This window comes from Lepidochelys olivacea (assembly GCF_965140295.1).
Source record: "Lepidochelys olivacea isolate rLepOli2 genome assembly, chromosome: 1".
Classification (NCBI taxonomy): Eukaryota; Metazoa; Chordata; order Testudines; family Cheloniidae; genus Lepidochelys; species Lepidochelys olivacea.
Window position 1 is genome coordinate 324783365 of NC_140411.1, and position 24065 is coordinate 324807429.

Consider the following 24065-nt stretch of genomic DNA (forward strand, 5'->3'; position numbering starts at 1 on the left):
CGTGCAGGCAGAACTCCGTTCCAAAAGACGAAACACATATATTTTTGCCAAAATCTCCATGGGCATGATGGACAGAGGCTACAACAGGGACACACAGCAGTGCCACGTGAAAGTTAAGGAGCTGAGGCAAGCCTACCAAAAAACAAAGGATGCAAATGATCCCTCCGGGTCAGAGCCCCATACATGCCACTTCTATGATGAGCTGCATGCAATTCTAGGGGGAGCCCCTACCAGTTTCCCACCACTGTCCATGGACACCTGTAAGGGGAGACTCTCACGCAACAGGGATGGGGATTTTGTGGATGAGGAGGTTGAGGATAGCGCACAGCAGGCAAGCAGAGAATCCCTTCTCCCCGGCAGCCAGGAACTGATCATCACCCTGGATCATCACTCCCAACCCTCCCAGGGCGGCTCCCGGACCATGAAGCTGGAGAAGGCACCTCTGGTGAGTGTACTTTTGTAAATATAATACAGGGTTTAAAAGCAAGCGTGTTTAATGATTAATTTGCCCTGAAGACTTGGGATGCATTTGCGGCAAGTATAGCTACTTGAAAAGTCTGTTAACGTGTTTCGGGATGGAGCGGAAATCCCCCAGGGACATCTCCATGAAGCTCTCCTGGAGGTACTGTCTGTGTTAGCCTCAGGAGAGAGATATCATTCATGGTCACCTGGTTGAAATATGGGAAATTTGTTTAAGAGGAAATTCAGAGGTGCCTGTTCCTGCTGGGCTGTTTTCCTTTGGCTGAAAAGAAATCATCCCCACTGTTAGCCACATGGTGGGGGGAGGCCTGTTCATGCTGAGCTGTTAGCATTTGGCTTTCAGGGATCTTCCCTGATACTAACCACGCGGTGATGGTGGTGGGGTGTGTGAAGTGATCATCCCAGAGAATTGGGGGGGGTTGGGTTCTGCTGCACATTCACCCTAAAACCACAGCCCCTCCTTTTAAATGGCCAACCCAATGGGCTTTGCTTGGTATGGGAAAGGAGGGCACTGCTGTTTGCACTGTTCCCACATAGAATATCAGGGTTGGAAGGGACCTCAGAATCTAGTCCAACCCCCTGCTCAAAGCAGGACCGATCCCCAATTAAATCATCCCAGCCAAAGCTTTGTCAAGCCTGACCTTAAAAACTTCTAAGGAAGGAGATTCCACCACCTCCCTAGGTAAAGTGTTTCACCACCCTCCTAGTGAAAAAGTTTTTTCCTAATATCCAACCTAAATCTCCTCCACTGCAACTTGAGACCATTACTCCTTGTTCTGTCATCTGCTACCACTGAGAACAGTCTAGAGCCATCCTCTTTGGAACCCCCTTTCAGGTAGCTGAAAGCAGCTACCAAATCCCCCCTCATTCTTCTCTTCCGTAGACTAAACATCCCCAGTTCCCTCAGCCTCTCCTCATAACTCATGTGTTCCAGTCCCCTAATCATTTTTGTTGCCCTCCGCTGGACTCTTTCCAATTTTTCCACATCCTTCTTGTAGTGTGGGAGCCAAAACTGGACACAGTACTCCAGATGAGGCCTCACCAGTGTCGAATAGAGGGGAACGATCACGTCCCACGATCTGCTGGCAATGCCCCTACTTATACATCCCAAAATGCCATTGGCCTTCTTGGCAACAAGGGCACACTGTTGACTCATATCCAGCTTCTCGTCCACTGTAACTCCTAGGTCCTTTTCTGCAGAACTGCTGCCTAGCCGTTCAGTCCCTAGTCTGTAGCGGTGCATTGGATGTTATGAAGGTTGAAGAAGCCGAAACCCTTTGCCTTACCAGGGCTGCCTGCAAGCCGAATTCTGCTGCCCAGCTGAGCGTGTGTGATGTCTCATACCAAACCAGCAGGCACTCAATATAAGAGGCAAAATGCGACTGTACCAAAAGCACATGTGTGCTATGTAATGTGAATCGCTTGATTCAGCGTGAAATAGTCTTTCCTTTGTTCTCTAAAACGTATCTCTTAAAATACTACTCTCCCTTTATTTTCCTCCCGCAGCTGCAAATGTTTCTACGCTCCCCCTATCATCTCCGTCCCAGAGGCTAGTGCAGATTAGAAGGCGAAAAAAACCGCACTCGCAATGAAATGTTCTCAGAGCTCATGCCATCCTCCCACACTGAAAAAGCTCAGCAGAATGCGTGGAGGCAAACAATGGCAGAATCCAGGAAAGTGTTAAATGAACACAATGAGAGGAGGGAGGTGCACAATGAAAGGAGGCAGGAGTGTGATGAAAGGAGGCAGGATGCAATGCTGAGTCTAATGGGGGAGCACACGGACATGCTCAGTTGTCTGGTGGAGCTGCAGAAAAGGCAGCAGGAGCACAGACTGCCGCTGCAGCCCTTGTATAACCGCCTGCCCTCCTCCCCAAGTTCCATATCCTCCTCATCCAAACGCCCAAGAATGCGGGGGAGGCTACGGGCACCCAGCCACTGCACCCCAGAGGATTGCCCATGCAACAGAAGGCTGGCATTCAATACGTTTTGAACTGTACTGTGGCCTTGTCCTTCCCGCCTCCCCTCATCCCTTCCCTCCCGGGCTTCCCTCCTCATCCACCCCTCCCAGGCTACCTTGAGAGTTTTCCCCCTATTTGTGTGATGAATTAATAAAGAATGCATGATTTGGAAACAATAATGACTTTATTGCCTCTGAAAGCGGTGATCAAAGGGGGAGATTGATTGACTTACGGGGGCGGGTTTTCATCAAGGAGAAACAAACAGAACTGTCGCACCGTAGCCTGACCAGTCATGAAACTGGTTTTCAAAGCTTCTCTGATGTGCAGGGCCCCCAGCTTTGCTCTTCTAATCACCCTGGGGTCTAGCTGCGCGTAATCGATCGCCAGGCGATTTGCCTCAACCTCCCACCCTACCACAAATGTCTCCCCCTTACTCTCACAGATATTGTGGAGCACACAGCAAGCAGCAATAACAATGGGAATATTGGTTTCGCTGAGGTCTAACCTAGTCAGTAAACTGCGCCAGCGAGCTTTTAAATGTCCAAAGGCACATTCTACCACCATTCTGCACTTGCTCAACCTATAGTTGAACTGCTCCTGACTACTGTCCAGGGTGCCTGTGTATGGCTTTATGAGCCATGGCATTAAGGGGTAGGCTGGGTCGCCAAGAATAACTATCGGCATTTCAACATCCCCATCGGTAATTTTCTGGTCTGGGATGCAAGTTCCTTCCTGCAGCTGTTCAAACAGATCAGAGTTCCTGAAGATGCGAGCGTCATGCACCTTTCCCGACCATCCCATATTGATGTCGGTGAAACATCCCTTGTTATCCACCAGTGCTTGCAGCACCATTGAAAAGTACCCCTTGCGGTTTACGTACTGGCTGCCAAGGTGGTCTGGTCCCAAGATAGGGATATGTGTTCCGTCTACCGCAGTCAGGGAACCCCATTGCAACAAAGCCATCCACTATGACCTGCACATTTCCCAGAGTCACTACCCTTGATAGCAGCAGCTCAGTGATTGCGTTGGCTACTTGGATCACAGCAGCCCCCACAGTAGATTTGCGCACTCCAAATTGATTCCCAACTGACCGGTAGCTGTCTGGCATTGCAAGCTTCCAGAGGGCTATCGCCACTCGCTTCTCAACTGTGAGGGCTGCTCTCATCTTGGTATTCTTACGCTTCAGGGCAGGGGAAAGCAAGTCACAAAGTTCCATGAAAGTGCCCTTACACATGCGAAAGTTTCGCAGCCACTGGGAATCATCCCAGACCTGCAACTCTATGTGCTCCCACCAGTCTGTGCTTGTTTCCTGGGCCCAGAATCGGTGTTCCATGGCAGGAACCTGCCTCATTACCACCATGATGTCCAAATTGCCAGGGCCCATGACTTGAGAGAAGTCTGTGTCCATTTCCTCATCACTATCGTGATTGCACTGTCGTCGCCTCCTCATCTGCTATTGCAGGTTCTGCACATACTGCAGGATAATGCGTGAGGTGTTTGCAATGCTCACAACAGCAGCAGTGAGTTGAGTGGGTTCCATGCTTGCTGTGGTATGGCGTCTGCAGGCGAGCAGAATTGCAGCGGAAGCGGTGGATGACGACGGATGCCACGAGAATAGATATTTATACAGAACAACAAGAGGGCCTGCGAGGTGGAATCATAGCACCAGGAGAGCAGAGTTACAGTGGAAGCGGTGGATGACGATGACTGTTAGCAGTCCTACTGCACCGTCTGCTGACAGCAGCATGGCATTTGTGCGGAAAAAAGGCATGAAACGATTGTTTGCCGTTGCTTTCACGGACGGAGGGGCGACTGACAACATGTACACAAGACCATCTGTGACAATGTTTTTGTCCCATCAGGCATTGGGAGGTCAACCCAGAATTCCAATGGGCAGCAGAGACTGTGGGAACTGTGGAATAGCTACTCACAGTGCAACGCTCTGAAAGTCGACGCTAGCCACGGTAGTGAGGATGCACTCCGCCGACTTAATGCGTTTAGTGTGGACATACGCAATCGACTGTATAAAATCGATTTCTAAAAATCGACTTTGATAAGATCAACCTAATTTCGTAGTGAAGACATACCCTAAGTAGGCCACTGCCTTCTACATTAACTGCAATTTCCAAAGAGTTTCAAACACATATTAAGTAAATAAAACTCTATGCCATTTTGCAGCTTTATCAGGTTTCCCCCCACTAATATTTACCTTTCTTAAACAAATACTTTGGAAACTAGCAAGTTGCAAGAAAAGCAAATATTTACCCCACCTGCCACTGTGCTTCTTAGTTCCAAAAATTTAGGATGCTTTGAAAACTTTTTAAAGACCACAAATCTGAATGTAAAACACTAATTTAAAATACCTTTTGTCACATAACTACTAAAATTGAAATCTCACTGCAATTCAACTGAGCAAAAACATTTTTAATCGTATCATCATAGTGAAAATATCCGCAAATACAACAAAAGGCAGCAGACAGAAGGTACACATTTCTTCCTGCCATCACTTATGCACATGCAAAAATTAGCAGAGCACATCCCCTGTAAACTTATAAAAATATTACATTTTTAACAAGAACATGAACAATTATATAATTTCCCACAAATGTAAACAGGAAAAATAATAAACAAAATAAAATTAGAAAATGTTGGCAGCATTTGACTTCTACTAGCTTTTCAGCCATCCAGGATATAACTCAATACTGGTAAGAACAGTCAGTGATACTATGTGCCACCAACAGAAATAATCAGAATAGGTTGCACCAGATTACTCGAATATCATCTACAGGGAGACCCATACTTAGACAGTGTTTTCTAGAAATGAATGTAAGGATAAACGGGGGAGGCACTGAAATCTTGGTATTTATTACTTAATGAAGAAGGGTTTTTTTCCTACCACTAAGCTATACCTCATGCCCTGCAGCTACTCCAATTCACTTGGCCCCATCCTAGAAGGAGAACCAGGTGGGCTGTCAATGGAGCTCTGAGTGGAAGCAGAGGTCCATACATGTCATTCTGCATGCCTGTTAGAGGCCTTGAAATGCCTATCCTACATCTTTGGCTGCATGGATATTACAGCTGCAGAGCTTTTTACTAGCTACCTCACAAAGATATTCAGGAAGCGCTCCAGAAAGAACGAATATAGAGTAAATGGGAAAGAAATGTCTTTTTCTAAATTCATTTGTGTATCTGCAACCAAAATCAAGCAATTAGGATGGAGGGTCACTTGTAGGCTTCAATACTGCAAATGTTTCTGCACATGGTTAAGTCTAAGCACTTGTGTACCCTAGCTGAAATTAATACAACTGCTTACATGTATAAACTATTTGCAGTGTCAGGGCCCTAGTTTTTCTGGTATGTTACTGTAGTCAATGGATAACTTTAATCTATTTCTTTACAGGAGTATGAAGACCACCAAGTGGACATATACTCCAAGTTCATTGCTGGGCAGACTCTTATGCAAATTCCATTCTTGCAATAGTGCATATATTTTCTCTTGGCTATAGCAGCTGGATTGCCTTGTAGATTCTGGGGCCTATGCATTTTGTAGGAGGAGTTTAAAAGAAAAGTTCCTATAAAATCTATAGGACATATAAACTGTATCATTATTAAAGGAAGTGAATCAGGTCAAACTTGACTCAAAGTACAGTTAGTTTCCCACCCCCCACCCCTTTAAATAATATTTTCAAAATCTAACACCAATAGAAATGTTTCTAGGTTTTTTTTTCTTTAATAGAATGCATTTTAAAAACAAAAATATTCCTTCTATGTTTCAAACCCAAATGTTGCAGCAGCGAGCTAGTGCATGAGAAGTTGAAAGTGAAACTGAGCAGTAAAATTGATTACTATGTTTTCAATGTTCAGGCTGAGAGAAATGCAAAAGTGAAGAGTAAGTTAGATATTAAAAATTATTTATTTTAATAACATGGGGTTAATTGTAACAGAGAAAAATTATTTTAAAACATATTATTTTTAACCTGACAATGGCATTTTAAGAGTTAAAGGAATGATCCAAAATACCTCAGCCAGATTATGAAACCAATAGGGAGCTGATCTGCACAGTATTTTTCCAGACTGGGGAAGTTTACTGGGAGGGGAAAATGGTCTGGTGGCCAGAGCCTAAGACTGGAATTCAGAAGAACAGATGTTTTTTAAGATGCTATTTCAGAAGTTAATTTTCCAATTAAAAGGAACTCACAGATGGTATACATGAGGAACAAACATTAGTTAATCAAATCAAGCTTATTATGCTCTAAAAATGGATCTTTCACAGCATTCTACCCTAAAACCTTGCATTTCTGTCACTGGCCACCGATAAGGAATTTCAAAATATATTGTTTTTTCAAAGAAGTTTCACTAGGCAACAAATACATGAAGCCTCCCCAACCTTTAGATCCAGTGAACAGAAGATCATCAGTAGAATCAACACAAAGCACAGCCTTGGTATGTCCTTCGGCTATATGGATACACTGAAGTGGTGAAGATCTGATGCATTTTGAAGCAGGGAATGGGTTGATTATGCCCCTAGAAAAAAAAGGAAATACGGGTTAGATATGGCAATGTAAATCACTTTTTTCCACAGCTCTCTATGATCCAGTATTTATTTTTCCTGCATTATTTCCTATAGCCTTACATATAAAAATGAAGTTGCAGGCATGTAGGGAAATATGTTAATATCATTCACTTACATATTTGACATAGGACAATTGAATTTGTCTTCTATAAATTCTGCATTTATTTTTATTATTCGGCTTTATCAAGTGTTAGCGTTGTGCAATCAATTAAATGAAGCCGTATCTAATTCAAAAGATATGACATCTGATACTCCAGTATAGGAGACAGATTTCAGAGTAACAGCCGTGTTAGTTTGTATTCGCAAAAAGAAAAGGAGGACTTGTGGCACCTTAGAGACTAACCAATTTATTAGAGCATAAGCTTTCGTGAGCTACAGCTCACTTCCTCAGATGCATATCGTGGAAACTGCAGCAGGCTTTATCATAGGAGTATAGGAGAGAGAGTGGCTGGGGAAGAAGAGAGCCAATTACAGCTCTCTGATTCTCAGGGTCCCCCCAGCAAGATTTAGAGCTGCATTTAGGCTGCCTGAATATGTGCCACTGAGGCAGGGTCCTTAGTGCACCCGATGTGATTGGAGGGATCGCATAACAGAGTTCCACCATGCTAGGAAAGAGAAACTGGGTTGTGGCACAGATTCCTCACCAGAGAGTTCCCCTACACCAGAGTATTTTCTGCTGCGCATGTGTATCTAGATTACCTGAATGGCACAAAGAGGTTATAATCCAGCCTGAGAATCTGGCCTCAAATATTTTATCATTAAATGATCATTATTAGCTGCCTAAACCCTTGGTCCTGCAACTGCATGTCCTTGTGGAACCCAGTAACTTCAACAGGGCTCTGTGACAGTGCTAGGGTCTGTCCACACAGTAACAGATCATACTACCATTTTTAGGGATTAAATGCACCACCCTGGGAAATATGAATTGCCACATTGTAATAAAACCATCATCCGACTTTGTCCCATATCCCACGTCAGATGTTTTAGAGGAAGGTATATAATTCCACAATGCTGTTCATTAAGCAGTGGTCTGCCACGGGGAGCAACTTCTTACTGATCCCAGATGGTGGGTAGTTTATGTCTTGCAGCCTTTGTAATGTTATCCTGTCATGTTACTGCAGAGGCTATTTTTATTCATATAAATTCTTATTCATGTCTAATATTTTACTAATATACTTGCCTCAGTCATCCCCTGTGACACATTATGTAAAAAGGTATTTCCCTTTATCTGTATTAAATTTGCAGAATTATAATTTCATAGAATGTTCTCTGAGTCAGATATTATAGAATCATAGAAACGTAGGAACCTTGAGAAGTCATCAAGTCCAGCCCCTTGTGCTGTGGCAGGACCAACAATCCGTGACACGTTTGTCCAACCTGTTTTTTAAAGCGTTCAATGGTGGGGATTCCACAGCCTCCCTTGGAAGCTTATTCCAGACCTTTACTACCTTCATAATCAAAGTTTTTCCAAAGATCTAACCCAAATCTCCCTTGCTGCAGAGTAAGGCCATTACTTCTCGATCTACCTTTAGTGGACATGGAGAACAATTCATCACTGTCCTCTTTATAAATGTCCTTTACATATTTTGAAGACTTATCAAGTCCCCCCTCAATCTTCTTTTCTCAAGACAAAACATGCACAGTTGTTGTTTTTTAAACTTTCCTCCTAGGTCTCATTTTCTAAACCTTTTATCATTTTTGTTGCTATCCTCTGAACTCTCTCTAACTTCTCCACATCTTTCCTAAAGTATGGTGCACAGAACTGGACACAGTGCTCCAGTTCAGGCCTCACATCACATTTACTGCTCTCCTCCCACCCATCAAGCCAGTAACACTGTCAAAGAAGGAAATTAGGTTGGTTTGGCATAATTTGTTCTTGACAAATCCATGTTAGCTATTCCTTATATCCCTATTATCCTCCAAGTGCTTGTTCCAGTATCTTTCCAGGTACAGAAGTAAGGGCAATTGGTCTATAATTCCCCAAGTCCTCTTTGTTTTCCTTTTAAAAGATAGGTACTATGTTTGCCCTTATAGCAAAGACTATAGATATGACCAATAAAACTTCTCTATGGCTTTCAATATCTTATATACCTCTAACTCTTCTGCTTTCCAAACTAAACAGACCTCATGTTTTAAAGGCAGCATGATTCAGCAGATCATACCACTGTCAGAGCCAGGAGACCCACAATTTACTCCTATGTCTGCCTCTGATTTGTAACCTTGGGCAATTCATCCAACATCTTTGCACCTCAGGGACATTTATCTACCTTTGCAACAGCGCTTTGAGATTTATGGATGAAAAATGCTGGAAATGCTATTACCAGCAACACTATACGGTTATTAGCCTTTTCACTGCCTCTCTCTGGATATGCTCTGTAGTTTTTATACAGAGTAGCCACATTACAAGTCACAGCTGTTTCTTCTCAGAACCCTGTTCCATGTTTCTGGATCAAACAAGGGTGGAAATATGTTGAGCTATAACATTCTTCCATCTCTTAATCAATTTTGAGTATTGGCAGTAAGACAGTAGATACCACGGACTAACATACACTGGAATATAACTTTTAGCTAATAAGCTAAAACCTAAAAAAAAGTTTGCCACTGATATTTTTTTTAAACATGCTTGATTAAAAAAAACAAAACCCTAAGAAACAATTGACCTCTGATTTTCTCTAAAAAACAAAAAGGACATGCTGGACAAAATAAAACAAATATTTTAATTTCTTGCAAAAAAGGAATAAATGAAAAGGTACACAGCATACATGTATTGCGGGAGGTATCAAAAAAGAGCATGCAGCAAAAATGAGATTACTTAATAACTGGAGTAAAGGCATTAAGAACATCAACAAGAGGCCAGAAGGATGGAAAAGAGAAAGAGAGTACCTGTGTACCTCCGACAGAGAGGAATCACTTTCATCAGACCTATAATGAACAGTGGTAGGAGATTGCGAGGAGAAAGAATACAGGTATCAGCAGGGTAAAGTCTCCATATGAGAAGAACAAACAACAGCATGGCTGACTCAGAAATGCAGTGCACATTTACTTACTGCACACAGCATTGCTTCTTAGTTTATGCTTTACATCAGGTACAACATTGGGGATGAACATTAAAATGGCTCTCTCAGGGTAAGATTCATGAAGTGTCTCATATCAAGAAGCTGAAGAATACTGTGTAGCCACTTCCTATTTCCCCAATACAGTATTTCTTATAGAAGTAGGCAGTGAAGAAAAATGAGATGGACACAATTTGACCCTGCATGTGATACTAATTCTACCAAATATTTAAAGAGAAAAATCTAAACCTGTCAGTGTCTGTTTAGTATAGAAACACACTTAAAAAATTTGCAGATTGCTTACATTCTTAAATATAAAATGTCAAGATGATTCAGTCTTTATTGAACCAAGCTCAGCAGTTTGCAAATGATCAGACAAGTTCAAAATCCTTCACTTTCTGACCCCCAAAATGTTTTAGAACCGCCTCCCTCCAAAACCAAGATCTATATCTGCAGTATGTCTTAAAATAATAAAAGGATACTATGTCCTTCATTTTTAATGCAAATCAAACATGTTCAGTAATTCGAGTTTGATTTCATAGTCAGATAATAGAAAATACAAAGAGTCATGGTTACTACAGCTCAAAGTGAAAAAAGAAGCCTCTGATAATATTATATCTGGTTAGCGATAAGATACTCAGATAACTTAGTTGGGATTAGGGAGTTACAAGCAGTTTTAAACTACTGGAAGCCTTGCAAGCAACTACTTGGTGTGCTGTGACTCTACAAGTCACTGAAACCCCAAAGTTAAATAGAAATAACGTTAAAAAAAAAAGGATTAAAGCAATCCCTCAAAATGCTACAATCAAAATCAAAGGTTGATTCTCCATTGTTGAGTTAGAGTTAATAAGCACCATGTGGCAGTACTGTCAGTCCTGAAATCTTGAAATGAAGATTCTGGCTCAACTCAATGCGATCACTAGTTTTAATGAGATTTTTAGCAAAGGAGATATCTTCAGTGTCAAGAAACTAGTTTTATTTCTTCAAAATAATTCTCCAAATTGCCTCAACGGAATGCAGTCCATTAAATAATTAGGATTATTGCTAAACTGCTGCACTATAGCTATTCCAGCAAATCACCCTACAGGGGCTACTTTGGAGAGCTCTCTCAGCCATGCTAAAAGAGTAGCTGAATAATTATCAGAAGCACTATTTCCTAAATTGTTAACTAAATCCTAATTTCAAATATAAACATATATAGTCTCTCTCACACACACACAAACACACACTAACAAATTCTATAGCTCTTTCAAGCATTTTGACTCATGTTAAAGGAAAATAGTAAGTACAGGAGATAAGCTATAAAATAGGGAATAAGGTTCAGCAGGAAATTGATTTTCTTCAATTTTGGCAATATGTGAAAAACATTTCCAGAAAAGTTTTAAACTCCCTTTTAGAAAGTTCATGAAATGTAGCAATAGTATCTCTCTCTCTCTCTCTCTCTCTCACAGGAAAAGCCAAGGCATTTAATGGACTGCTACATTGATGACTTGAGTATGCTTTGCAACTTGCTGGTAGGGGTCTGAAGCTTCCCTTTGTGACTTACTTATCCTGCTGAACTGATGTGTTTCCCTGAGAAACAGTAAGACGACTAAAAACATTCAGTTCATTACGGGGCCGGCTTGGTGGGGAAGAAGGAGGTGACAGACTAGCCTCTGAGGTTCCAGAATCTGAGCTATAAGAAAAAAAGAACATCTTCTTTAAAAGATTATGACATGTTAGAGAGGTTAAATGAAACATGCCTCAAACAATGTATTAGATTCTATTTTCTTAAACAAGAAATGCAGTTTACATGCACTATCGGAGAATGTAACCACCATACAGCTACAAAACCGTTGCTGGCCACAAGATGGCATGAAATTCAATCAGTTTACTTTAAATAGTGAAAGCCCTATGCAGAAAAAATTGGCATATGTAAAATGAAGGAGTTCTTAAATGTCTGAGAAAAGCTGCATTTGAAGACTTTTTAAAAAATAAATCATTTGCAAATACTCAAGAGGACTCTCTCTCAGAGTGCTGACACCAAGTTGCATGAATATAGAAGAATACCATTATAAAACAAACACAGGAACCTAATAGTGGATAATAATTTCACAGCCACCATTAAAAATTTAACCTAGAATGAAAAAAAATGTTACACAAATCTATTATTCTTCAAGAATATTTTCCAAAAGCTTAATAGCTTAAAGGGGGGGAAAAATCCCAAAATTCTTACTGTTTATGTTCTTTCGCCTTTGGCTTTTCTGTTGCTTTCTCATAGGCCTTTCTCTTTGTTAAAGGTGAAGGTTCAGGTATTTTCTTTTCCATCAGAGATGACTGTTTAGAGCTAAGGTAACAGGGAAGATTATCTTATCTTTCAGTATTTGTTAAAATATTCATGCTGCAGTTCTACCACTCAGAGTTAGTCTCAATATAAAATTTGTTAGATCTCATGCTATTTTTATTTATCATCATCATTGGTTCATGGACATCCGACAGCTCTTGAGTTTCACTGGCTCCACTCTTTAAATTTGTTCTTAGAAGCCTCATCTTTAAATACCAATATAATATATACCCATTTTATTTTTTTTTAAAAAAAGAATTCCAAAATACATCATGGGCCAGAGATCAGAGACATTTATAGCAGTACATTGACATTATCAATAAAATAAATTAACTGAAGTAATTTTAATAGCTGGAGCAGAGGTGTCAAGCTCAATCAATGGGAACAAGGTATTCTAATTTTAGTTATGATCGGTGGGCAGGAGCATAAATTTTGAACTTCATCCTCCCTCCCATCCACAGCAGAACACCCACTGATGTTAGTGAAATGCTTACACAAAAAGGTCAAGGATGGAATCTGGCTTATGCATGGTATCTAAACTATTCATTACTATTATTTAGTAACAGGTTTCAGAGTGGTTGCCATGTTACTCTGTATCAGCAAAAAGAACAAGGCGTACTTGTGGCACCTTAGAGACTAACAAATTTATTTGAACATAAGCTTTCGTGGGCTAAAACCCACTTCATCGGATGCATAGAGTGGAAAATACAGTAGGAAGATATATACACACACACACACACACACACAGAGAGAGAACATGAAAAAATGAGTGTTGCCATACCCATTATAATGAGAGTGATCAGTTAAGGTGAGCTATTATCAGCAGGAGAGAAAAACCTTTTGTAGTGATAATCAGGATGGCCCATTTCCAACAGTTGACAAGAAGGTGTGAGTAAGAGTAGGGGGAAAAAATAAGCATGGGAAAATAGTTTTACTTTGTGTAATGACACATCCACTCCCAGTCTTTATCAAGCCTAAGTTAATGGTGTCCAGTTTGCAAATTAATTCCATCAGCAGTCTCTCGTTGGAGTCTGTTTTTGAGTTTTTTTTGTTGTAGTATTGCGACTTTTAGGTCTGTAATTGAGTGACCAGAGAGAATGAAGTGTTCTCCAACTGGTTTTTCAATGTTATAATTCTTGACGTCTGATTTTTGTCCATTTATTCTTTTACTTAGAGACTGTCCGGTTTGGCCAATGTACATGGCAGAGGGGCACTGCTGGCACATGATGGCATATAATCACATTGGTAGATGTGCAGGTGAACGAGCCTCTGATAGCGTGGCTGATGTGATTAGGCCCTATGATGGTGTCCCCTGAATAGATATGTCGACACAGTTGCCAACTGGCTTTGTTGCAATAGGTTCCTGGGTTAGTGTTTTTGTTGTGTGGTTGCTGGTGAGTACTTGCTTCAGGTTGCGGGGCTGTCTGTAAGCAAGGACTGGCCTGTCTCCCAAGATCTGTGAGAGTGAGGGATCATCCTTCAGGATAGGTTGCAGATCCTTGATGATGCGTTGGAGAGGTTTTAGTTGGAGGCTGAAGGTGACGGCAAGTGGCATTCTGTTACTTTCTCTGTTGGGCCTGTCCTGTAGTAGGTGACTTCTGGGTACTCTTCTGGCTCTGTCAATCAGTTTCTTCACTTCGGCAGGTGGGTATTGTAGTTGTAAGAATGCTTGATAGAGATCTTGTAGGTGTTTGTCTCTGTCTGAGGAGTTGGAGCAAATGAGGTTGTATCTTAGAGATATTTCCCCATGCTTATTTCCCTCCCCTACACCTTCTTGTCAACTGTTGGAAATGGGCCATTCTGATAATCACTACAAAAGGGTTTTTTTTCTCCTGCTGATAATAGCTCACCTTACCTGATCACTCTCATTATAGGGGGTATGGCAACACCCATTTTTTTATGTTCTCTGTGTGTGTATATCTATCTATCTATCTTCCTACTGTATTTTCCACTGCATGCAATCGATGAAGTTGGTTTTAGCCCATGAAAGTTTATGCTCAAATAAATTTGTTAGTCTCTAAGGTGCCACAAGTACTCCTCGTTCTTTTTATTATTTAGTAAGTTCTTCATTGTCATATTCAGTATCATGAAGTGAAATAATATGCTCCCTTTTTGGAACATAGTTATTTCTGTTTTTAGTTTCTTCCCACCCTCTTCCTTCTCTGTTTCTTTCCCTGTTCCTTGTATTTGTGCCTCTCCTCCGCATTTCCTTCACTGCAGCAATTTCCAACTCTCACTCCCCAAACCTCCCTCCCAAACCCTTCCTATCCACTAAAAGGGATCACCAATGCAACAATTAATGCTGACATCAAAGCGTCATTGTAACTGACCCTCCAATGAGATAAATAGGAACTGTGGAGTCCCACACTTCTCTGAGCCATTAATTCAGGCTGCTTGGAGACTCAGGGAGGTAACATTGCATTGGTTTACCCTTGGTTCGCATTTGGAAGGATTTCTGTACAATTATGAGGGCTTGAAGCTTTCAGTTTTTTTTAAAGTCAGATGAGATTTTGTATAATCTGAGGATACGTCAGACTTATGTGGCGTGCTGGGGAGGAGCCCGTGGCACACGCAGGTACCATTGACGTAGGGTAAGATAGGAGAGAGATGCTGGAGATCAAATTTAGGCTGCGAGGTAAGAGCCTAAAATCCAGAACCACCATGGTAGCATTCTCTGAAATGCTTCTAGTTCCATGTGTAGGGCCAGTTAGACAAGCAGAACCACAAGGTCTCAATGAGTAGATGAGATAATGCTGGACGGAGGAGAGTTTTAGGTTTATTAGGAAGTGGGCAACATTTGGGGAAAGGAAGAGTCTATACAGGAAGGATACACTCCACCTAAACCACAACAGAATCAGATTGCTGGCATGTAAAGCCGACAGGTGCAGAGGAGCACACTGTTCAGACGGAGAGGTCCCTTAGGAGAGGATCTACTAAAAGGGATTCTCTATGTCTTAGAAAAGGGGAGAGAATACAAGTTGAGTACAGGCTGAAGAGAAACAGTCAAAGGAAAAAGTTCCATTCAATTACATCACATGAACGCAGACAACTAAATATTGACAAATTTTATAAATGCTTGTATATAAATGCAAGAAGCCTAAATATCAAGATGTGCCTAGTATTAAATGAGGATAATGATATAATAGGCATCAGAGAAACTTGTTGGAACGATTATAATCAGTGGGACATGGTAATACCAGGGTGCAAAACATATAGGAATGATAGAGTAGGTCGTGCTGGTGGGAGAGTGACAATGTATGTGAATGAAAGCAGAGTCAAATATAGTAAAAAACTTAAATGAATGAAACTGTACCACAGAGTCTCTGTGGACTGAAATTCCATGCTTGAATAACAAGAGTACAGCAGTAGGAATATATTACTGATCACCTTATGATGATGGGGACTGTGAAATGCTAAGGGAGATTAGAGAGGCTACAAAAATAGAAAACTCAATAATAATGAGGGATTTCAACTATCCCTATAATGACTGGGTGCATGTCAGCTCATGACTGGACGTAGAGATAAAATTTCTAGACACCATTAATGATTGCTTCTTGGAACAGCTAGTCCTGGAACCCACAAAGGGAGAAGCATTTAGTCCTAAATGGCACACAGGATCAGGAATTAGATAAGTTCAGGAAGGACAGGTCCATCAAGGGCTATTAGCCAAGATGGCTAAGCCTCTGACTGCCAGATGCTGTGACTGGACAACAGGGGATGGATCACTTGATAATTGCCCTTGACTGTTCATTCCCCCTGAAGCATCTGGCATTGGCCACTGTTGGAAGACAGCATATCAGGCTTGATGGACCACTGATCTGACCCAGTAAGGCCATTCTTATGTTTCTTATATCTACATTGCAAAACAAGGTGTGTTTTTAACTCAAGTTAGCTCTGGTTAAAATAGCATTTTAACTTGTGTTGGCAGCTCAAGTTCAACGACAGGCTCCCCTATAGGCTTTAACTTGAGCTGCAAAACTGAGTTTGCTGTGCCTTCATTGATGTTTTAACCTGAATTAAGAACACACCTATTCTACAATGTAGACATACCCTTAAAGTTTTCATGTACAGCAGACAACTACATCATGAGGGCCAGTTCTGAAATGAGGGCTTTATGCTTGACATCACTGCTGGTGTTTAATATCCAAGATCAGAATCCATTCCTATATACTTACGTCCTGCTTACACAAGAAAGCTGCACTAGTTTAACTTAAGAGTGTGATTTTTAAACTGATTTAGCTAAACCACTGCAAAAGGCTGTGTGGACCCTCTCATCTTGGTTTAAACCAGGCTTATTTCAGTTCAGTTTAAGCCTATTAGGAATTAGTTTAAGATAAACTGAAATAACTCACTCAAGCTGAACTGAAAGAGTGCTCACAAAGGGGCTTGCACCCGTTTAACTAAGCCAGTTAAAAACAGATTTAAGTTAAATTGGTATAACTTTCCAAGTAGACAAGGCCTTACCAAAACAAACAGCACTGTACTGCAGACATGTGGGGTATTGCATCTAAATAATCCAATTTTAAAAGAATAGTTGTATATTTATCTATGACACTGTGGTATTAATAATTAGGGCTGGATTCAATAATAATTGAATTAGGGCTGGATTTTTACTCTTAAAAAATGGAAAAAGTCCATCACTTCAATGAGAGCTGGCTTGAGCTCTCAAAAGGGACTTTTTTTCAGGGAAACTGCAGGAAGTGAACATCTACAGAAAGAAATAATTTACAAGATGTTTTTGCTTTCTCCTACTATTGCAGATTATAGAGCTCTCTCTTATAGATAGTTTCCCTTGCCAACCCACTATTATTTCAGCTCCATCACCCTACAAAGAAGTAATAACCTCCCGCTGTGATAGGAACTATTTTGATGCAACAGAGTTGGCACTGCAACTTTACTGCAGGATCCAGTCAGAAGAACAGACGGATTATAAGAGGGAACCTTGTTTCAACAACAAATATCAGCAATAACCTGGAAGTGTAACAAGGAAAAATTTTAATAACGTAGAAAGTAAATTAATATAAGTTCTAAAGGAGGGAGAGTATTAAGCAGATACCTACAATGTGGAAGTCACTAAGAACTGTTTGAGATAAAAGTTTTATAACTCATCTGCTAAAGTATGATCAATAAAATACAGAAATAAGTGAAGTCCACTCCTGAGCAGAACAATTTACTACAGAGGCTCAATGCTTCCAAAGTTTGAATTTAGATAATTTTATTTTGCCTCATTGCTAATTATTTTTCATAATGGATACAATTTAGAAGATGCAGTGAAGCAAAAAGATGATATTACCTGAACGTTGGATGCCAGGTCATAACCCTTGATGTTATTAAATCTTGGAGCTCCAACAGTCTCATCTCACACACTAAATGCTGAAACAAGCAGGTTTCTCAGCCTATTCTGATCATCATTCCCCCCTCTGCATCATCAGTAGCATTCCTTCTGAGCATATTCTACTTGTAAAAGTAATGAAGCCATCAGCATATGTTAACAATCGCTGTCAGCAGTGTTTTACTGTTTATTTCTGCCACCTCAAGCGCATGCTAGAAAAATATGAAACTTAAAACTAAAAGCAAGTGTACACTTAACAGTGAAGGCTTCCATGAAAAAAGTAATAGTTTGAAGGGAACAGGACAGATGGGACCTGGTGAAAAATGCCTTACTTCAGCATCTATAACCTAAAGACAGCAATGGGGCTTGTCAGCAATATTTTTTCATATTACTGAATGTGGCAAGTGCATTCAGCTTACATGTGACAGAATGTGGGGTTAGTATCTAAAAAGCAAAAAGTTCCCTGCCTGTGAATGGCTGAAAACAACAGTAATTTCAGTATATAAGAAGTGAGAAAAGATTTATGTCCCCAAAATTAAAATTGTTAAATAAAATTAAGTTATTATTAAGTAATTATCAATGATTAAAAACTATTCTTCAGCTAAAGTGTACTATAGTCGGAAAGGCACCAATGGAACTCAGATGTATGTTTACAGTGTTGTTTTTTTATCATACACTATTATTAAAATAGATAAGGTTTTTATTATTTACTGTAAATTTAGACTGCTCCATTTTAAACACCGGAAACGCAGAATACATCTTAAGTCCCCCCCGACCCAAGTCATTAGGACTCTGACCTTTATTATTAACTATAAAATTTAAGTTTACATTGCTTTGTTCTATAATGCTTTACTTTGGATTTACAATGTGTTTCTTTTTAAGGTCTGAAAAGATTGACATTTCTGAAAAGATTTTTCCCTCTAGAATTTGCATTTCACACATCACTAACAAAACAGAAGCATCCATGGTACCAAATGATTGCATCCACTATTTACAAACAAACCTAAAGTAGCTTGGCTAAAGAAAGCTACTTAAAAATGTCTCAAAATATATTAATTACAACAGCATATGTATGCTGCATGGGGTGGCTGTGGAGACAGAGGGAACAGATTTCTGAATGCTACCTGGTTAGTCTAAAATCAATTGTCCCCCTCTGTAAAATTCAAAATCAGAGATTACAAGGAATTGGCAACATGCGTTTTTCAAAAGCAAAAGGTCATTAGTACAGCTTGGCCAAACTTACATGCTGCCTATTTTAGAAGGTAAGCCAGATGGTGGGGGAATGAGGTCCCTTTCCCTAGCGGAAGTATCACTTGTATCGGTATGCATCCCACTCTCTTGCACTTCTGCAACAGGTGTAAGAGGGCCAGGCAATATGGTGTCTGCTGCACTACTCTCAGAAGCTAAATCGCTGCTATCTGCATATAGCAATTCCATCTGAGTAGTGGTCCTCCGGCGGGCCTGGATTTAAAATAAATAAATAAACAATCAACTCTAAACATAAGAGCATTGATAGAGTGTGTCAGTGATATATTTTTAAGCGCATTCTTAATTTTTACTGTTCAGTAGTTACACCAGTTATACTTAACTGTCAACTATCTTTGGAAACTAAATCATGGAGTTTGCTTTTAATCTTTTTAGTTGGCTTCAATGAGAGCAGTATGGGGGCCTTGGTCAAGTTTCAACAGCATAAAATAGTTATTTGACATGATGACAAGTGCAGTCACCTGTGCATGTTACAAAGGGAAGGAGATGGTGTGAAATAAATAAATCTCTGTAACTGCTGCATCCTGAGCATCCCCTGAGCAACCGTGGCCAGAGGTTGCTGTGCTGAGGTACTGCTTTCATTTCCCAAATTTTCATGGATCTCAATCAAATTAGCAAAACAAACTCTTCTCAAGTTCAGCAACACCCCTCTCTGAGGCTGGATTATTAATATCAAAAATAAAAGTCCTCAAATCCCCATCAAGTACATACTCTCAGTTTTCTTGCTGGGCATCTCCCAAGCCTTTCCTTCCTGGAGCCTTTTCTCTGAAAAGTCAGGGTTTGCTGCTGGAGTCTACTTGCTCCCACTAGCCATTCCTGCCTTGGCAGATCTCTGCTGAAGTCTCTTACTCTACCTTCACTCTGGTTGTCTCTCCCTGAGCAACCCCCACTCTGCAGCTTCCTGCTGCTTTATATAGGGGAATCCCCTTCCCTGTTCCCAACTGGTTCCACTAATTAAACCCCACATCTCATCCCAAGTGAGGCAGCAGGACTAACTGTATGGGGCTGGCCAGCTCCATGCCTCTGGTCCTTAAAGAGGCAGGCCACCTCATTACAGCACCCAGTTCAACAAAGCATGTTTAATTGTAAGCACATGGTAATCCCATCCATATTTAGTAAAGCACCGAGGAATGCGCTTTGTTGAAGAATGGCCTAAAAGCATAGGAAATGTTCCAATATAAAACAACTTTTTCTGTGCTAAATGATCACTTTGCATCTCTGACACAGAGAAGCGTTGGTGTGTGCAACATTTGGAAAGAGAAGCTGCAGCTGTTGTGCTACTGACAGCCACTATACAACGTGAACATCTTGAAGATCAGAAAAGTAAGGAGCACAAAGAATGGAGCTGTACTTCCAACTAGCTTAGACCTTAAAAAGGGCCCAGTAGTTGTGCATCTTTACTGACAACATTTGAGGAATATAACTGCTATACCGTTGTCTTCTTAAAGTTTCTAATTACCAAGAATACTAAAACTACTAAACCAGTTTTTATTTCTACTGTCTAAAAAAAACCTTCAGAATGTTTTAAAATGAGAAAAGGAGAAATTCTTAAAATATAGAGAACTTTTTGAAATACGTATTTCAAACATTTTTTTTTGTTCCGAGGTATTTGAGTTCATCTCAGGGAAGGAATGTCTAATTTTAAAAATGCAGCTCTAATCTGAGAAGTCACTTTATAAAAATGGTGGCTCCACGCTTATTTTGGGTCAATGATTTCCAGACCAAATTTGTTCAAACTCTACCTGGCATCTGAAAGTCAGACTTGGTTCCTTTTTTCCTAATGCATCACCACTTGTAATTAAGATCCTATAGGCCAAATTATACCCTCAATAACACTTCTACAACCACAGACTAAGGCCCTGATTCAGCAGAGCACTTAAGCAAATGCTTAACATTAAACATGTGCTTAATTCACATTGTGCTTATGCCTCTTTGACACCATAGTTAAGTGCTGTGCTGAATTGGGGTGCTGGAAGTAGAAGAAAACATTTTTTCCCCAAAACTGAACAAATCTGATCTGGAAATTTTGAGACAAACATGAAATCCTACAATGCCACTTACAGTCACTTTACCGAGGGGAACTTGACTCCTAATTAATCTGCTTTAAAGTGAAGTGAACAACACTTTACTATGTCACAGTGTTGTCGTGAGACTTATTTCATTAATGGTTGTAGAAGAACCATACATGACTCTCAAAGAAAGTGCTTTACAAGTTATTACCACAGTGTGTCTTACCTTGCTTTTGGGCTTGACTTCACCACAAAGCTTCATGAGGTCTGAAGACAAGGAACTAAAAGGAGAACAGTGACACTAATTCATTTCTGCAGAACTAAAGTATTTTTTCTTTACTCCTTTGACAATTTTTTTTGGGCTGAATTTGTGGGTAAAATGAGAAGACACCAGTATGAAAAATATTTTCTAATGGATCAATAATGACTTAGTAAAAGAAAAGAAGTTGCATTTAGTTTTCTGGAAACAAGGCAAGTTATACAATTTACAGAGGTCTCTTACCTTCCTTCTGCTCCAGGGCTGTGCAGTGGGGCATCTTCATCAGTACTATCTTCTACATTTTCTAGAAAATTTTCAAAAAGATAATGTTAGAAAGCTCATGCATCACAGGTACGTGGACTGTAAGTGCTTCCTAGAAAACACTGAAACATTTAATTCATCTACATCTATCTTCCAGTGAGGAAATATATATCAAAGTGGTTATTTTCAAAAGAGTTCAAGAGAGCTCACTGGCAGTTCCCATTGAATTTCAGTGAGAGCTAGGCAACTAACTCCCGTCGGTGCCTTTGAAAAATCTCAGCCTAAGAGTATAGTGTCAAGAGAGCATCCCTACATTTTTTGCAGTGCACTACCAATGAAGTGTAAAAAACCAGAATGATGTACTTATATGGGAAATTCTAGAAAAATGGAGAAAAGACAGAAAGAAAAGATTAATAGTGAGTAGTGTGAAATGCATTCATAATAAACATGACAGCTCTCTCTCCCCCTCTTCTTTTGGAATTATTCAGATACAGGAAGGGACATTCTGATTCTGAGGTAAAATTTTTTCCTCTATTTCTGTTAGCCAAGTGAGCTGGGGACTATTTTCAATGATTGGGTTGACAAAAGCAAGCACTTTATTAGTATACAAGCATTTACATTTCAGAAGAGTATTATACCACCCTCTAAGCAGAACAGCTTCCTAAAAAACTACAAACTCTATATTTAAACTAAGTGCAAAAAGAGGCTGTGCAGTAGAACTGACTCCTCTAACAAAACAGATATAAACATCTGTTCACATAAGACAACGTCAGCATGCATGTCATTCACTGTAACAGTAAATCATCATCAGATTAACAAATTTGCATGCAAACAATACAAGATGGTAAATTAAGTTAACCAGTCCAGTGTTTACGTACTTTTGATATTAAAAACAATGTAATTTAAAAACACAAAAACTAAGAAATGTGACAAAGGAAAACAGAACTATATAATGTGTTACCTTATGCGAGAAGGCAATAGCACTTATTTGCATTTTAACTGAGTACAGTATTACTTTGGAACATTGTTTTTTAAAAAATGCAGTAGATGTAATATTTAAGTCAAGTCTGTCATAAATATAAAGGGAAGGGTAAACCCCTTTGAAATCCTTCCTGGCCAGGGGAAAGCTCCTCTCACCTGTAAAGGGTTAAGAAGCTAAAGGTAACCTCGCTGGCACCTGACCAAAATGACCAATGAGGACACAAGATACTTTCAAAAGCTGGGAGGAGGGAGAGAAACAAAGGGTCTGTGTGTCTGTCTATATGCTGGTCTTTGTCAGGGATAGACCAGGAATGGAGTCTTAGAACTTTTAGTAAGTAATCTAGCTAGGTATGTGTTAGATTATGATTTCTTTAAATGGCTGAGAAAAGGATTGTGCTGAATAGAATAACTATTTCTGTCTGTGTATCTTTTTTGTAACTTAAGGTTTTGCCTAGAGGGGTTCTCTATGTTTTTGAATCTAATTACCCTGTAAGATATCTACCATCCTGATTTTACAGGGGGGATTTCTTTATTTCTATTTACTTCTATTTTTATTAAAAGTCTTCTTGTAAGAAACTTAATGCTTTTTCATTGTTCTCAGATCCAAGGGTTTGGTTCTGTGGTCACCTATGCAAATTGGTGAGGCTTTTTATCCAACATTTCCCAGGAAAGGGGGGGGTGCAAGTGTTGGGAGGACTGTTCATTGTTCTTAAGATCCAAGGGTCTGGGTCTGTAGTCACCTAGGCAAATTGGTGAGGCTTTTTACCAAACCTTGTCCAGGAAGTGGGGTGCAGGGTTTTGGGAAGTATTTTGGGGGGAAAGACTCGTCCAAACAGCTCTTCCCCAGTAACCAGTATTAGTTTGGTGGTGGTAGCGGCCAGTCCAAGGACAACGGGTGGAATATTTTGTACCTTGGGGAAGTTTTGACCTAAGCTGGTAAAGATAAAGCTTAGGAGGTTTTTCATGCAGGTCCCCACATCTGTACCCTAGAGTTCAGAGTGGGGGAGGAACCTTGACAAAGTCCCTTAATTATTCAGCACATTCAAATAATCCCATGTATTCAATATTGTTTTGCTGAAATCTAAAGTCACTTTATTACACAACAATAAAGAAAATCTATCATTTTCCTTACTTGTTTTCTTAGATATACCTTGGGATACAGGAGACCCGGATTTGAGTCCCTGCTCTGAAATAGGTCCAGTAGGATAGCTCCAACAGGAGAGGATGAGAGATCTCTAAACCCCAGACTAGCCAACAGGCTGGTGGTCAGGACACTCCCCTGGGGTGCAGCTGGAAGATCTGTGTTCAAGTGTCTGGTCCCAGTCAGGTCCCAGATAACACACCACAAGTGAGTGCCCGAACTACTCAGCGATTCTGTGGTGCACCTCAGTCTTTCTCCCTCTAGAAATTCCATCCTTAGACCTGAGAAACTTCTTGATGAAACTTTCATCTAACCCCGTATGTTTCCCATAGTTTCAGTTTCAACAAATCAGCATTTTTTTGACAAAAGAAGTTGCATCGAAAAATTCCCTACCAGCTCTAGTATCAATGTTAAACCAAGTTTGTCT

General features: G+C 40.3%; 1 protein-coding gene across 6 annotated transcripts in view; it reads right to left on the reverse strand.

Moving 5' to 3' along the window:
• The window catches only part of KIF21A (kinesin family member 21A), a 173498-nt gene that overhangs the window by 18487 nt on the left and 130946 nt on the right, over nucleotides 1-24065 (reverse strand). For 2 of the 6 annotated variants that reach the window (XM_084630779.1, XM_084630784.1), the window contains 7 exons: nucleotides 21499-21559; nucleotides 21223-21277; nucleotides 18965-19182; nucleotides 12282-12392; nucleotides 11613-11741; nucleotides 9897-9935; nucleotides 6828-6964 (listed from right to left, as the gene is read on the reverse strand). In XM_084630779.1, coding sequence (XP_084486905.1) covers nucleotides 6828-6964; nucleotides 9897-9935; nucleotides 11613-11741; nucleotides 12282-12392; nucleotides 18965-19182; nucleotides 21223-21277; nucleotides 21499-21559 — 750 coding nt within the window. The remainder of the gene's footprint in view (nucleotides 1-6827; nucleotides 6965-9896; nucleotides 9936-11612; nucleotides 11742-12281; nucleotides 12393-18964; nucleotides 19183-21222; nucleotides 21278-21498; nucleotides 21560-24065) is intronic. The other 4 variants (XM_084630781.1, XM_084630780.1, XM_084630782.1 and 1 more) reach the window with 3 other exon arrangements.